General features: G+C 49.6%; 1 protein-coding gene across 1 annotated transcript in view; it reads left to right on the forward strand.

Moving 5' to 3' along the window:
* Positions 1–8,314, forward strand: part of Tenm4 (teneurin transmembrane protein 4) — a 388,185-nt gene extending 379,871 nt beyond the window's left edge. The window contains 2 exon segments of the mRNA XM_060367590.1: positions 276–418; positions 3,157–8,314. Coding sequence (XP_060223573.1) covers positions 276–418; positions 3,157–3,915 — 902 coding nt within the window. The 3' untranslated portion in view covers positions 3,916–8,314.
* The last annotated feature ends 5,452 nt before the right edge of the window (positions 8,315–13,766 follow it).

The following is a 13,766-nucleotide window of genomic DNA, read 5'->3' on the forward strand; positions in this document are numbered from 1 at the left end:
GCGAGCTTCATCCTTCTACAGCTGCTAAGGGTGAGAGCAGATAAGGGTGAGAGACATGGAGATACCTGGAGGTCTAGGTTCCACCTCTCTTGGATCTGCCCCTTGGAGGAGGATTCTGGACATATTCCTGGCAGAGGGATCGCTGGAGCCCAGAAGCACATTTGGCTTTTCCAGCATGGGTAGCGGCCAGCCCTGTCAGCAGTCACTTTCCACTTGTGGCCCCTGGTCAGAGATCCACTTACTCCCCACGCGTATTTCTGCTTTCTTCCCCTCAGATGTCAACAGCTGGCTACTCACCTTTGGATTCCAGCTGCACAACGTGATACCTGGCTATCCCAAACCAGACACAGATGCTGTGGAACCCTCCTATGAGCTTGTGCACACACAGATGAAAACCCAGGAGTGGGACAACAGCAAGGTAACTCAGCACCTCAGGCCATTCAGACATTAAGCCCCACCAGCCGCGAAGGAAGATTCAAACCAGTGAGGGAAGCTGAGGCAGTGCCTTCACAGTTCCTGCCAGACAGCTCTCAACAGCGAGAGAGCTAGGCAGCCCCTGGGCCCTAACTGTAGCAGCACATGGTGGCTGACAGGCTGCATGGAGGAGTTTGTAATCCACCAGGTTCAGAGAGAGAGAAAAAAGTTGCTATACAGGCAAAAGCGCTAGGATAGGAGTGTTCTGAATACAGATGGAATGTTTTTGGAGCCCCTGATACACTTGCCTGCTATTGAGTGACATTCCACTTAAGTTAGCTCACAAATACACCATGCATGCTGTTCTTCTTCTCATTGTACAGGTGCAATGCATGAGACAATTCACACCCACATTTGTCCATTTGTGTCGTCTGGCCGAGTATGACTAGGAGGGCTAAAAGAAAGAGAAAAAGTTACTTTCTCTTATCTTCCTTTTATGAGCAAATTTCAAAGACTGGGAATTATGCGTCTGAAAAGAACTTTTACAACAATCTCATCCCACCTGCTGATCACTTTCTGCATTGCTTATCCCAACCTCAGCCTCCATTCATAAATTCTATACTGGGAACAGATTCTGTGTCCATCCCTGCACTGTGGCCCATGGAAGGCAAGGGTAGATTAGCAGAAACTAAGCCTTCTGGGGGATTCTAGCCCAGGGACAATGAGCTGTGGGGAGGAGCAGCAATGCCACGTGGCATGACCCTGTCCTTGGACACTTTCCTGCCCTCCTTTCTTCTCTTCTTTCTCCTCCTGCTCCCCCACCTCTGTACACACACAAACACACACATACACACACATAACACAACTTTTTACCTGATGCCGGGATCTGAACTGAGGTCCTCATGCTTGTGGGGTGAGCACTTTATGAACCGAGCCAGTTCCCCAGTACCAGTCTTGTTCCAGACTAATTCCTTTAGGCTCATCTTAACCATCTCCTCCCAGACCTGAGGACGAGTCTGCTCAGGTGGTCTGCTCTGTTCAACTTTGGTGTTCTTTCTTATTCCTTTACCAGATGCTGAATCCCAACAGGCTACACTGCATGTCTCAATTAGTGCCCAGCATACACGCTAGCACATTGTAGGTGCTTCAGTGACTCACTGACTGAACCATGAAATACCCTGTTTCATAAATTAGGAGGTTAGGCTCAGGGAAATGTGCCCAAGGGAGTTCAACTGATGAATGACAGAAGGTGATGTGAACCTGAGTCTGCCTGGCCGAAGAGCCTGTCCTCTGTCTGCCCTAGCCTGTCCCAGACCCTACTACCTCAGCCCCTGGTCCAGATGTCCCAGCATTTGCTGTCCCCAAAGCTGATTCTGGCCGCACAACACTTCCTCCCCCGCCAGGCCTCTTCTGTGCTCCCCAGAGTCCCTGTCTCTGGCTGCCTGTTTGCCAACCTCGCCTGTCAATGAATTATTGATTTCTGCCCTTGGCAAGCATTGGAGATCTTTGTTGTTGAGCACTCCAGCTTTTGTGAAACTCTAGGAAATAATTGTTCACAGACAGGGTTCTATTAATTATAAAGAGGACTTAATTTCAGTGTGAAGCTGATGGGTCTGTTTCTAAAGCCTGTGCCCTGGGTTGCTGATAAAGCCCTGAAGCCCTGAGCACAGCTTCGCTGAGCCCCTTGAGAATGGGAGGGGCAGACAGACGGTAGACCAAGCCAACACGGTCCAACCTGACCCCACAATGGCCAAATCAAGGATACTCGAGGATGCCCAGAGAGGCACTGTGGGGCAGAGACCCTCGTGAAAAGTGTGGATAATGGGAGTGCAGATCAGTAGAACAAGTGAGAGGCTCGAGACAACCATGGCTTTCCTGATGCCAAGCATTTCTTGCCATTTCTCCCCTAAAACACCCTCCCCGTCCTTTAAGTCCTAACTCGGGCTTGGTTCTCTCCTTGGAACCCCACCTCCTCCTTCTCTTTTCCGCCGTTAGGTTGAGCGGCCTGTGAGCCTTGTTTGCGTCTCACTTCTGCAGCTGTCCTTGACACTGGCCTCTAGAGTCAGACAGTCCTGGGTTTCAATGCTAGTGTGGGCTGAGCAGTAGGACTGTGGGCCAGTGATGAGCTGCATCAGCCTTAGTTCCCTTAGAAGTGAACTTGAAGCTGAGTGTGGTGCACACACCTGTAATCCCAGCAGAGGCAGAGGCGGGTGCGTCTCTGTGAGTTTGAGGCCAGCCTGGTCTACGTAGTGAGTTCCAGGCCAGTCAGGGAGATTGTCTTAAAAAAAAAAAAAAACAAAGGGAACTGAAATAATGACAGTATCTACTATAGGAATCAAACAAGGTGTTAAACTGTGGTTCTTGAAGATCAAGAAACGTAACTAGGTCTATTAGCCATTATATATTTTAGACCACCAGTTATTATGTTTGGATGCAATATCGTTGTCCTGTCTGTCCGTGGCCGTGAAGCAATGAGTTCTTTGAGGGCAAAAATGATGCCCAGTTCATTCTGTATTTCCATTGCTCAAAAAAGGGCCTGACCAGAGCAACCACTCCCTGAACTGGCCCTGAATAGCAGGGTGTGGAGATGAATGCATGAAGGATGGCTGGGGGAGCTGAGGGTTGGCACCACGGAGACAGATGCAAGAAGCTAGTAAATACCTGTAGTTTTGACCTCACTGTTTGAACTGCTTCCTTTGTCTTACTCTCTCCCTGTCTCTTTCTCACGGTCCTCCCCATCAGTCTATCCTCGGGGTACAGTGTGAAGTCCAGAAGCAACTGAAGGCCTTTGTCACCTTAGAGCGCTTTGACCAGCTTTACGGCTCCACCGTCACCAGCTGCCAACAGGCCCCAGAGACAAAGAAGTTTGCCTCCAGTGGTTCCATCTTTGGCAAGGGGGTCAAGTTTGCCTTGAAAGATGGTCGAGTGACCACTGACATCATCAGTGTGGCCAACGAGGATGGGCGGAGGATTGCGGCCATCTTGAACAATGCCCACTATCTAGAGAACCTTCACTTCACCATTGATGGGGTGGATACCCACTACTTTGTGAAACCAGGACCTTCGGAAGGTGACCTGGCCATCCTGGGCCTCAGTGGGGGACGGCGAACCCTGGAGAACGGGGTCAACGTCACTGTGTCCCAGATCAACACCATGCTCAGTGGCAGGACTAGACGCTACACTGACATCCAGCTGCAGTACAGGGCTCTGTGCCTGAACACCCGCTACGGGACAACGGTGGATGAGGAGAAGGCACGGGTTCTGGAGCTGGCCAGGCAGAGAGCCGTGCGCCAGGCTTGGGCCCGAGAGCAGCAGAGACTGAGGGAAGGGGAGGAAGGCCTGAGGGCCTGGACAGAGGGGGAAAAGCAGCAGGTGCTGAACACAGGGCGGGTGCAAGGCTATGACGGCTTTTTTGTGACTTCCGTCGAGCAGTACCCAGAACTGTCAGACAGCGCCAACAACATCCACTTCATGAGACAGAGCGAGATGGGCCGAAGGTGACAGAAAGGGCCAAGGCCTGGACTTCTTGCCAAAGACAGCTACTCTTCTGTGGCCGTATACCTGACTGTGTTGTACTTAAAAAAAAACAAAAACAAAAACTTTTTTTTAACAAGTGCAGAAAAAAAAAAACATATTTGTTGCATTGTTAATTCATGCAACATCCTTTTTTTTTTTTTTTAAAGAAAAGAAAAACACAAATTTGGCCTTCATACATTTTTTGCAAAGAATGAAAGGTTTTGTTTTGTTTTGGTTTGTTTTTTTTCTGTAATGTGATCACAATGCTAATTTTATTGTCTTTTGTTCCTTTTTTTTCCTTGAGGAATTTTCCCTGTTGTTTGGGGTACATTTCTCCTCTCTTTGGGGTACACATCTCCTTGGGCGTGTCCTCATCCATTCCTAGGTACCCAGCGTGATGTGAGGCACGAGTGTCTGTGCTAAATTGTCTCATGTATAACCCTTTCTTCTTTGACTGGGGTTGGGCAGGAGTGAGGGGTGCAGGGAGTAATGGGCCTTGTGGGACCTTGGGAGCTTTGGTTAGGATCCCACAAAAAGCGGTCGGTTTCTCTTCACCATGTGTTGTGCCTCCTGAGGACCTACATCATGCTCTGGAAGAGTCCATGATGTTTAGCACCTTTTCAAGCCACCCAAAACTCCTGTCCAACCTTTATATTTTGATGCTAAATGAACCCCACCCCTCTCCCTTTTGCAAATCTCTAGTGTAGTTGTCAGTGCCACGCCCATCCCCATAATGAAATAGAGGAAGTATCTCCCAGGCCCTTTCCCCCGTCTGGTGACATAACATCCTGGGGCTATGAGCCCCATCCTTTCCAAGAGGCGAAAGCACCCAGGATGTCTGTGAGTTGTTGATCCTCCTTGGTGTCCCTCATCTTCTCCCCTCTCCCAAAGTCAGACTTGAGAACCAGCACTGCACACCCAGCCCTGAATGTCCAGGGAAGGCAAGGAACCCCTGTCCCCGTGATTTTAGGTTAGCTTCCCTCCAGCGCTCAGCTGCCACCACTGAGAATCAGGAGTGTGGCAAGAGATGCCTGATGGCCTTTGATCCTGGAAAGATGCATAAGAAACAAGTCAGCCAAAGAAAGGAGTCAGCCAAGGCATGATCCGAGAACCCTAACCAGCTCCTCAAGTTGCCTCTGTCTCCCCTGTATACACAGGCTATTCCCAGAGGCTCTGGCATCCCAGAGCCTGAGCTTTCAGGAAATCCCGTCTGTGGGATTCTTCGCTAGAGGACCCCAGGCAGGACTGTTTCTGTTTCTGTTCTGTTTTGTTTTGTTTTGTTTTTAAATAAGAAGAAAGAGCTCGTTTGGTATGGCCTATGTCATACAACCCACTGGGATCAGGGACGGTGGTGCCAGAGGCTAGTGCCCACGGATTCAGAAGGCCAGGCTAGCACTAAATACCTGTACACATCATCCGAAGTGCGGAGGGCACAGGAGTGTCACAGCAAGAGCTGGGAGCGCACTGGAGGATTCCTTTCTTGGTTTGTCTGCCTAGATACAATTGTCATTAGCACTCACTGGAGGCTCTGGGAGACAGGGGGGGAGCCAAATGCTTCCTTTTGAGCTGGGCTTCTTAGAAAATGGGACTTTTATGGGTTACATTTACATTAAGTGTGGAAAATGAATTCTGAGTCTAAGCTATTCCCCGTGGAAACCTTGTTGGACTGATAAAGCTCATGGCACCTTTATAGCCTTACAGAGTCTTCAGAATATGACATGAGTTAATGAAACCAAGAAGGTCTCTTACCGCATGAAAATCGGAGCAGTGTGTAGTCTGGGTTCTGCCTGGCGGAGGGAGGTGTCCAAAGCTTGTTGGGGAGGGGAGATCCTGCCTTACATTGTCCCGCTGGGATTAGAGGATGTGTTTCGCTAAGTGCTCTTCCTGATTCCAAAAAAAAAAAAAAAAAAAATAGTCACACTGCTGCAACAGTGTGCCGTGGCCTGCTGTGTCCATGGCTTGCTCATTGCCTGTGGGTCAGAGCTGTGCTGGGTCGGATTTGATGCTCCCTCAGGCCCACTGCACCCAGCATGAGCTGGAAATGGGCACTCCCTTCTGGCATGATCATTCTTGGAAGGGACAGAAAAAGAGTTTGACATGAACAACACAGGTCTTTTTGTATCCAAAAGAATTATACCCCTCAAAATGTACTTTTGCTGTAAGGGTCCTTTGGGAAGAGTTGTCCTGTGAGCTGGCCTAGTTGATCTGTCCCCTACCGGCTGCCCGACTGACCTTGGCTGAGATCTGCTGGGGACATTTACTTGTGAGACTGAGACAACACGTGACCCAAGAGAACCGTCCATCTCTGTGTAGCTGCCCAGGCTGTGTCTTCCTCCTCCACCATCTTCTTCCCTCAAAGAATAGATAGATTTCTATAGGGATCAGGAAACACAATGAATTAATGGGGTATTTTTTTTTAAATAAGTGATCCTGTATTTTTCCTGGGCTCCATCCCAGAAAGATTACCTTGCTTCTACAGGGGAAACATGGAAGCATCCCTGAGCTGGACAGCTGTAGGCTAGACAGAGCTGTGTGCCTCCCTTTGATGCTGTCCTCTCTGAACTTTGGTCTTGGCCCTTTGAGTTGGATCCCACCTCCCAGGTGGGTGTGGAGGTGCAAGCCACAGCTCCTTTAGCCTTGAACAATAAATGCCATCCGGGACAACACCTGTCCTTTGAACACTAGCTACATGTAGCCACTTGAGAGAGTGGCCAGGTCTTCCTCGCTGGTGGAAGTCTGTGAGTCTGATGGGAGTTAGCCTCTGAACCTCTAAGGTTTCTTTTTGAGTGGTTTCTGCCTTCTCTACTCTCCACAACTACCAACCAGTCCCTCAGCCTCAGCCCCTCCTCCATGACCTTAATTCCCAACTTTGTCTTTTATACCCTAACCATCCCCATTGCCATCTCCCAGACAGGCATCAAGAGGGGGGATATTGACTCCACGGTAAACCACACCGTAGCCTCTGACAGCTGGCTTAGAATCGCTGCTGAAGAGTTAGCCAAGGTCTATACCAGTGCTTGACTCTACTGAGGGATGCGAGGTTCGAAAGAAATCCTAGGTAGTTAATGGGAGACCGAGGCTGGACAAGTGCCTGCAGATATCAGGGACAGGAGGGGATGGCAAGCAGATGGCGGAGAGGCAGAGTTGCTGAGTAAAGTGGGCGTGGCTTTCTAGGCACAGAGCAAGGGAAGAAGAAAGGGCCTTTCAGCTTGACTTTATGTTACTGCCTCTATAGACGAGGTTTCTGCTGTGACATCTTGGAACACAGCCTTGCCGTTTGCAGCCCTTGCCTTTCTGGTGGCCTCGTGGAGAGAGAAATGACACTGGGCTTTGCACCCAGGGAGATGAGCTTGCTGGCTTCCAGCAGAGGGCTGGGGTTTGGGGTTTAATCATCCATTACACAAAGATGAAAATGTTCTCCGTTTCTCACAACAGCTACCTAGCCCAAGGGGTTACTCCTGATCCCGGGGTTGGGAAGGCTCACCTCCCCATAGGGTCCGAGAAAGCCCCAGTCTCTCCTTTCTCCTGGGCTCTTCATCAGGACTAAAAGCCCTCCCTCCATGCGACACACGCTGTCCCCAGCGAGGTCAAAACCATTGTGGGAACGGAAGGAAGTGAAAAGCAGGACTCTGTAGTTCAAGGCCTTTTTATTTAGCCTTCCCAAAACAGCAAACTCATTTTAAAGACTCATTGCTCAGGTGACAGAAACTTTATCCTCTCCAACCTTTCATTCTCAAAAAACCAGCCTTGTGTACTTGACTGCCCTGAACAGTGGTGCGCTCTGAGGTTTTGCGGTGTTGTGGAGGTCAAAGGTGGGGGGGCGCGGGGTAGGGCCCTGTGTTGGGTTTCTTACCCTCTGGGGAATGCCAAAGGCATGAGACTGGGCTACTTCCTGGTCCCTAAGGAAAAAAGATGTGATTGAGTCTACGGGCAGATGGTTCAGGGATGACTGCGCATGGGCAGGCCCAGCTGTCCCAGCAGAGGCTGACCCACAGAGGCCTGGTGGTCCCCAGCAGCTCTGACCTACTCAGCGCCAGAACCCCACTGTTCTCAATGTGCCCGTCGTTCTGAGGACTTCTGAACCCGCAGCTCTGGCAAAGGACGATTCCGAGCTGCCTCTGGATGAGCAACACTGGAGACTCTGGCCTTACCATGTGGAAATCGTTTTCCTGAAGTCTGGAACTAATTTTGAGAAGTTTTTTTCTCAACACTTTTGTGTCTCTCTAACACTGTATTCTGGACTGTGTAAATACCGATGAGGCTGTAAATAAACGCAGATGTAGATACCTTCTAGAAAAACAAGGGGGAAAAAAGCATAAAAACAAAACCAGAAGTGGTCCTGTGTAGCCTTCGTTGACAAATAAAAGACTATTTTGTGTTTAAAGGTGTGCAGTGGCCTTTGTTGGGAGAGAGTGGCAGTTTCCAGAAGGGCTGGAGGAAGACAACCCCGCCCCCTTAGCCCCAGAGTCCCTTGCAGGTCTGTCGTGGGCAGAGATGTCCAGAGGTCACAGAACACCTGAGGCCTCACTTCACGAGGAGATGAGTGAATGCAGAGGCAGCTCCCGCCTCCGCCAGTACCAAACTGCCCCCACGCCATGTCCTATCCTGATTCCTATGCTCACCATCCTCTGAGACAGATGCTGAAGGGCAGGAACGCCTGGCTCCATCCGTCACTAGATGCAGGACTTGTCACAGGATCACTGCACCTCGCAAACGAACAGGTGCACGTTCAACTGAGTCGTGATTATAGTCACGTGATACAACTTAGGGAGGAAGGAAGGAAGGAAACCCAAGTGTGGAGCTTTCCCGCTGCATTCTTTTCTTTTCAGTCTAATGTAATTCTAATCCCAGTGTGTAGGACTTCTCTTTCTTAATCTCCCATTTAAGCTGTGAGCTCTCAGAGTCAGGGATGAAAGCTGGCGGTTTAGAAGAGACTGTTTACTAAGCCCTGGTCCCAGGTGTACATGTCAAACTTTATGAAAAGTCCAATAACTGTCTTTCTAGGCCAGGAATGTCATAGGCCACTCTTGTTGGCCCACACCAAGCTCTGGGGAAAGGAGTTCAAGCTACAGCTTCCTTCTCCCACCCGGGCCAGGCGGAGACTTCACTGCAGAGGTGGCAGGCAGTATCAGCAGAGAAAGCCTTCCATGTGAGTCAGCTTGCTCCATCGCTGTGATCTAACCTTTGGTAGGTCATTTAATCAGTCTGATCTTGCATCTACGTGGAGGGGTGGGGACACGGGTCTCTCGGTTGGTTACTTCTTGTAGCACTTGAAGAAGGAAGTCTACAAAGCAGCCCACTGCTCAGAACACCGTAAGCCCTGCTGGCTTAACTGTCCCCCAAAGCTTAGCACTCTTTACACTGTACCGATGCGTCTCCAACTTTGCCTTGAAGTGCTGAAAAGACAACACCTCCCCCTCCCCCTAAACTACTGAGTAAGCAGGCGTGGAGCGGAGCCCCGGAATGTGCAGTTCTAATCGGTTCCCAGGTATCAGTGCTTTGAGGACTGCTGGCTCTGCCCTACCCTCCATGCGCTGCACGAAAGGGACTGTTTAACGTGTGGCATTTCGGATGGCACCAGTCAGCAAACTCCATTTCCCTCGGCGGGGCAGCTGCGCCAGCCCTCCATGCCCCCTTCCCTTCACATAAGCCACAGGAGGCTGCCTGAGAACGTGAACCACCCAGTCCCGCCCTCAGATTTTCACACCTGTCAGTCTTCCATGCCTAGTCTCCACACTCAGCTGAAAGTAAGTTTCTCAGAACCTTCCTGAGACTCATTCTGCTCTCAGAGGTCCCCCCCCCACACACACACACATCAGGGTCCGGTCCCTCCAGTATATAGTCCTCAGTCCACAGCTGCTCTGAGAGCCAGGCATGTCTGGCCCTGTGCACACTTAAGTAAAAGCTGCTAGGACAGCTCACAGAGGCGCAGCGGTGTGGACAGTGAACTCACACAGCCTTCACTTTTTTCATTCATCGAGGCTGGTAGAGTCCTGAGTGATAAACGCCCATGAGTTAGCAATGAACGCAGCCAAGAGGGCAGCCCAGGCTCCATTCAGTGAACAGTGGGCAGGACTCTATCCACTCTTGCTCCTCAGTTTTCCCTGGCACCTGGCACAGAAGCCTCTCGTAGATACCTGTCAGACAAATGGTGTACACGCCTCTGTGGTCTGCAAGTCATGGGGTCTCTGTCCTCTCCCCTTCGTTCCTTACCTCACCCAGCTTGATTCCCGAGAGCACACAGGCGGTGTTCCTCGTTGAGCAAATGCTCCTCGACTCGGAGGCCCAGTGTCCGCCCCGGTTTCCCTGAGCAGACACTTCTGGGGACAAGTTGTATGTGTTAATGGTGACATTTCAGTACACACATTAAGAGTTACCTCCAGACAAGGTGCTGCCTACGTTAATCCTGATTGAACCCACAGCCATAGGTGGACAGGTGGCTTTGGCAGGGGAACTGTTGGTCCTTTTGTGTTTAATGATGGAATCGGAACGCGAGTCCAGGATTACCTAATGCCACGTTCTGAGCTAGTTCCCCACCCTGGCTGAGGAACCAAGAAATTTCCTATGTAAAGAGCCTCGTACACTGAAGAGACTCAGGGATGGACAACCACCTTCCAAGTGTCCAGCAGTTCCCCATTAGCGACGCAGGTCACCTGAGACCGTATTGCATTCCTGCACTTGGAGGCAGCTACATGGGCCATGACCAGTGCAACCGTACAGAGCTGCATGCTTGGAAGGGCTCGGCTCTTGGTTCAGTGTCCTGCTGTCACCATCTTGAATGTCTTTTTTTCCTTTCCTTTTTAAAGTGGAAGGGGCTCTTTTCAGTTCTGCAAGCTATGTGACCCATCACGTCCATAATGTTTATCCAGTGTTGATAATCCCTCAGCTTCCTGGGACAGTCTCAAGACCCTGAGACACAGCTGGCCCTGAGTTCCCAAAGGAGTGGGTAGGTAAGCTGTGAGCAAGAGAGTCCTTGTGAGTGTTGGATTAGGACCGACTAAAATCAGCTAAGCTCTCCGCACCAAGCAAACCCAGGAAACTCTCACTCCATGATAAACACCTACAAGTCTACCAGAGTGCTAGATAGGAGGAGGTGTGGGGAAAGGGGGTTGTAAAGAAGCCATAAACCAGTTTTTCCTTTAGGGGAGAGATCAGGGGAGGCTTCCGGGAGAAGGTGATGCCCTGACTGAGTCCACAGAGAAGGGAATAAAAAGAGGTGCTTCAGGTGGAGGCTGTGGCGGAGTAGAGGTACCAAGGCATGCTAGCAGACGGCGCAGGCAGCGGAGTTGACGCTAAAGAGGTGACTAGCAGGCAGTCAGCCACATCCTCTTGATTTCCCCTCCTTTTCTCCCAGTGTCCTCGCACACTCCTGCGTGTTTCCGAAGCCAGCCTTCGTCTCCACCCCAAGTCTCACTAGATGGCTGGAGTGTATTTCAGTGAGGACTCCAGTTCTCTCCTGGAGGTGTTCGCCAGCTTTCCTGCTTACACACCAATAGTTACACTCACGATTTCTTCACACGGATAGCACCACCTACTGGTCACCTGTCACAATTTCCATCTGTTCAATCTGAGTGGCAGAGAAGCTGGCTGACACCAGTTCCTGTCCAGTTCCTGGGCTCAGGTGACCTTCACACCCTTGTGACCTACAGCCAACCACTCACATTTATTATATCCAAATGCCTTCTCTGATTCTCTCCTTAGCTTTCTTTATGCCTCTGACCTAGGAGGAGAAGGGTATTCCTCACTAATGTGTGATCAGGCAGGACATGGCTTCTTCCAACAAAAAGTGGGACTGGAGCCTCCAAGATGCCTCTGCAGGTAAAGGTACTTGCTGCCAAGCCTGGTGACAGAAGTTCCACCTCTAGGACCCACGTGGGGAAAGAAAGAACTGACTACTAAAAGTTGTCCCTTGAACTCCACACCCATGTGTACACAAATAAAAAAATACACGTATACATATATGCATGCATACATATATATCCATGCATGTATACATCTATGCATACATGCATACCACATACAAACATACATGAATACATACATGCACAGTTTTAAAAACAAAAAAGATGAGTTCCTCATGGTTCAGACTCTGGTCTGAACAATGACCCTCAGAAGTTGCCTTAAAAACGTGAAAGGCACTAAAAAGGAAATAGAAGAAGACACCTTTTGGGGTCCTTTGCTCTTCTGCCTCGCTGCTTTCTGAGGAAGTACTCAAGAGAATCCCTCTGTCCCCAGCAAGCCTGAGGCTGAAGGAAGGTGGACAATGGAATGTCCCTGACTCATGTCGGTTGGAGATTTGCCCTGGGCACTTTCACGCCGTCAGTGACAACAGCGATAACAAGAAGGAGAAAGAACTCCCTTTCCTTAGAGGCCACTGACAGTGTTGGCCAAGTACACAAAGCCTTCGGTGTATCTTCTTCGGTTGCATTTGCCACTGCGTTATGCCTTTTTGGGGGCAAGGCAAGTTTCAGTAGGCAGTCAGCACGGACTGGGAACCTACAGCGTGCCGGGCATTTTCTGAGCACTCTAAATATACCTGTTCATTTAACCCTTGCCACGGTGCACTCAGGGGGGTGCCGCTAGTGTGCCTGGGTTTCAAGTGGAGAAATGGAGGTATTTGAAAGGACGTGAAGCCAGCAAATGGAACAACTAAGATCTGAACCTAAACAATTTGGTTTCAGAGAGCAGCATGTTACTGTTAGACAGGCTGCCTCTTGAGCCCAGAAACAAAAAGGAAACGTGTAAACACTGACCTAGAGTCTGCTCGAGAAGGCCAATAAGTGGTGCATTTATTAGTCATTTAGTAAACTTACGCTGAAGGGCATCTGGCATGGGTATGTACATAGGTACAGTCTGCCTCTAGTCTCGGGAGGAAGAGAGCTGAACCAGCTTCTACTTGCACATAGGTGATGCATGATGGGGTGGAATGCAAGGGACAGGAAGCAAGACCCCGGCACAGCTCAAGTCAGGAAATGCTTGAACCCTGGTTCAACTGGATCTACCTCTCTGCCCTGCAGACAAGTTCTAAACAAACTTGTTATACCTAAAGTCCCAATAACTCTTACCCTTAGCATCAGCTTCATGGCTCCTTCCTAGGAAGAAGGAGGAATGCTGGCTGCCATGGGTCAGGCAGCTTCTGAATACAAAAACAAGTTCAGCATCTCATGGTTCTGGGCTCTGCATAGACTGGCCTGATCTGCCATCTAGTGGTCGATATGTGCATTACAGTAGATATTGGTGGCTTCCTGCCTTTTAGCACAGGTATAGATGGAATGAGACCTGAGATGGAATCGTCAAGTTCATGAGCAGCGTTAGAAGGAGATGGCTCCAATGCTTTAAAAGCAAAGAGGATGAGATGTAACTCTGAGAGTTGGCTTGATGTAGTAGTAATTTCCATCCACCCTTTGCCAGGCAGCATGCCAAGCACTTCACAGATGACTTCATTGAGTCATCTCGTGAATACCATAGGACAATTATTTAACCTCCCTCATATTCTATCTTGTAATGTCCACTCTTATTTTGGATGCCACTTATTTGTCAGAGAGACCTTGCAGTGACACAGAAAAATGTCATGCAGTCTGAATCTGATAATCCTTCAGAACGTCGGTTCCTATGTTCTTGGGCCTCCATATTTGCTATATGCTTCTTGGATTTGCATCAATTTGATTGCATCAGCTTGCTTACAGCTTAATTGTTGTAAGCAAGACTAGTATGTGTGTGTACATTGCCATATCTGGATAGGATGCGCATGATAAGATTTGGAGGTGTCAGTGCAATGCAAAAATGCTAATCTTCTCTTCTTCTTCTTCTTCTTCTTCTTCTTCTTCTTCTTCTTC

Source organism: Meriones unguiculatus, chromosome 14 (assembly GCF_030254825.1).
Source record: "Meriones unguiculatus strain TT.TT164.6M chromosome 14, Bangor_MerUng_6.1, whole genome shotgun sequence".
Classification (NCBI taxonomy): Eukaryota; Metazoa; Chordata; class Mammalia; order Rodentia; family Muridae; genus Meriones; species Meriones unguiculatus.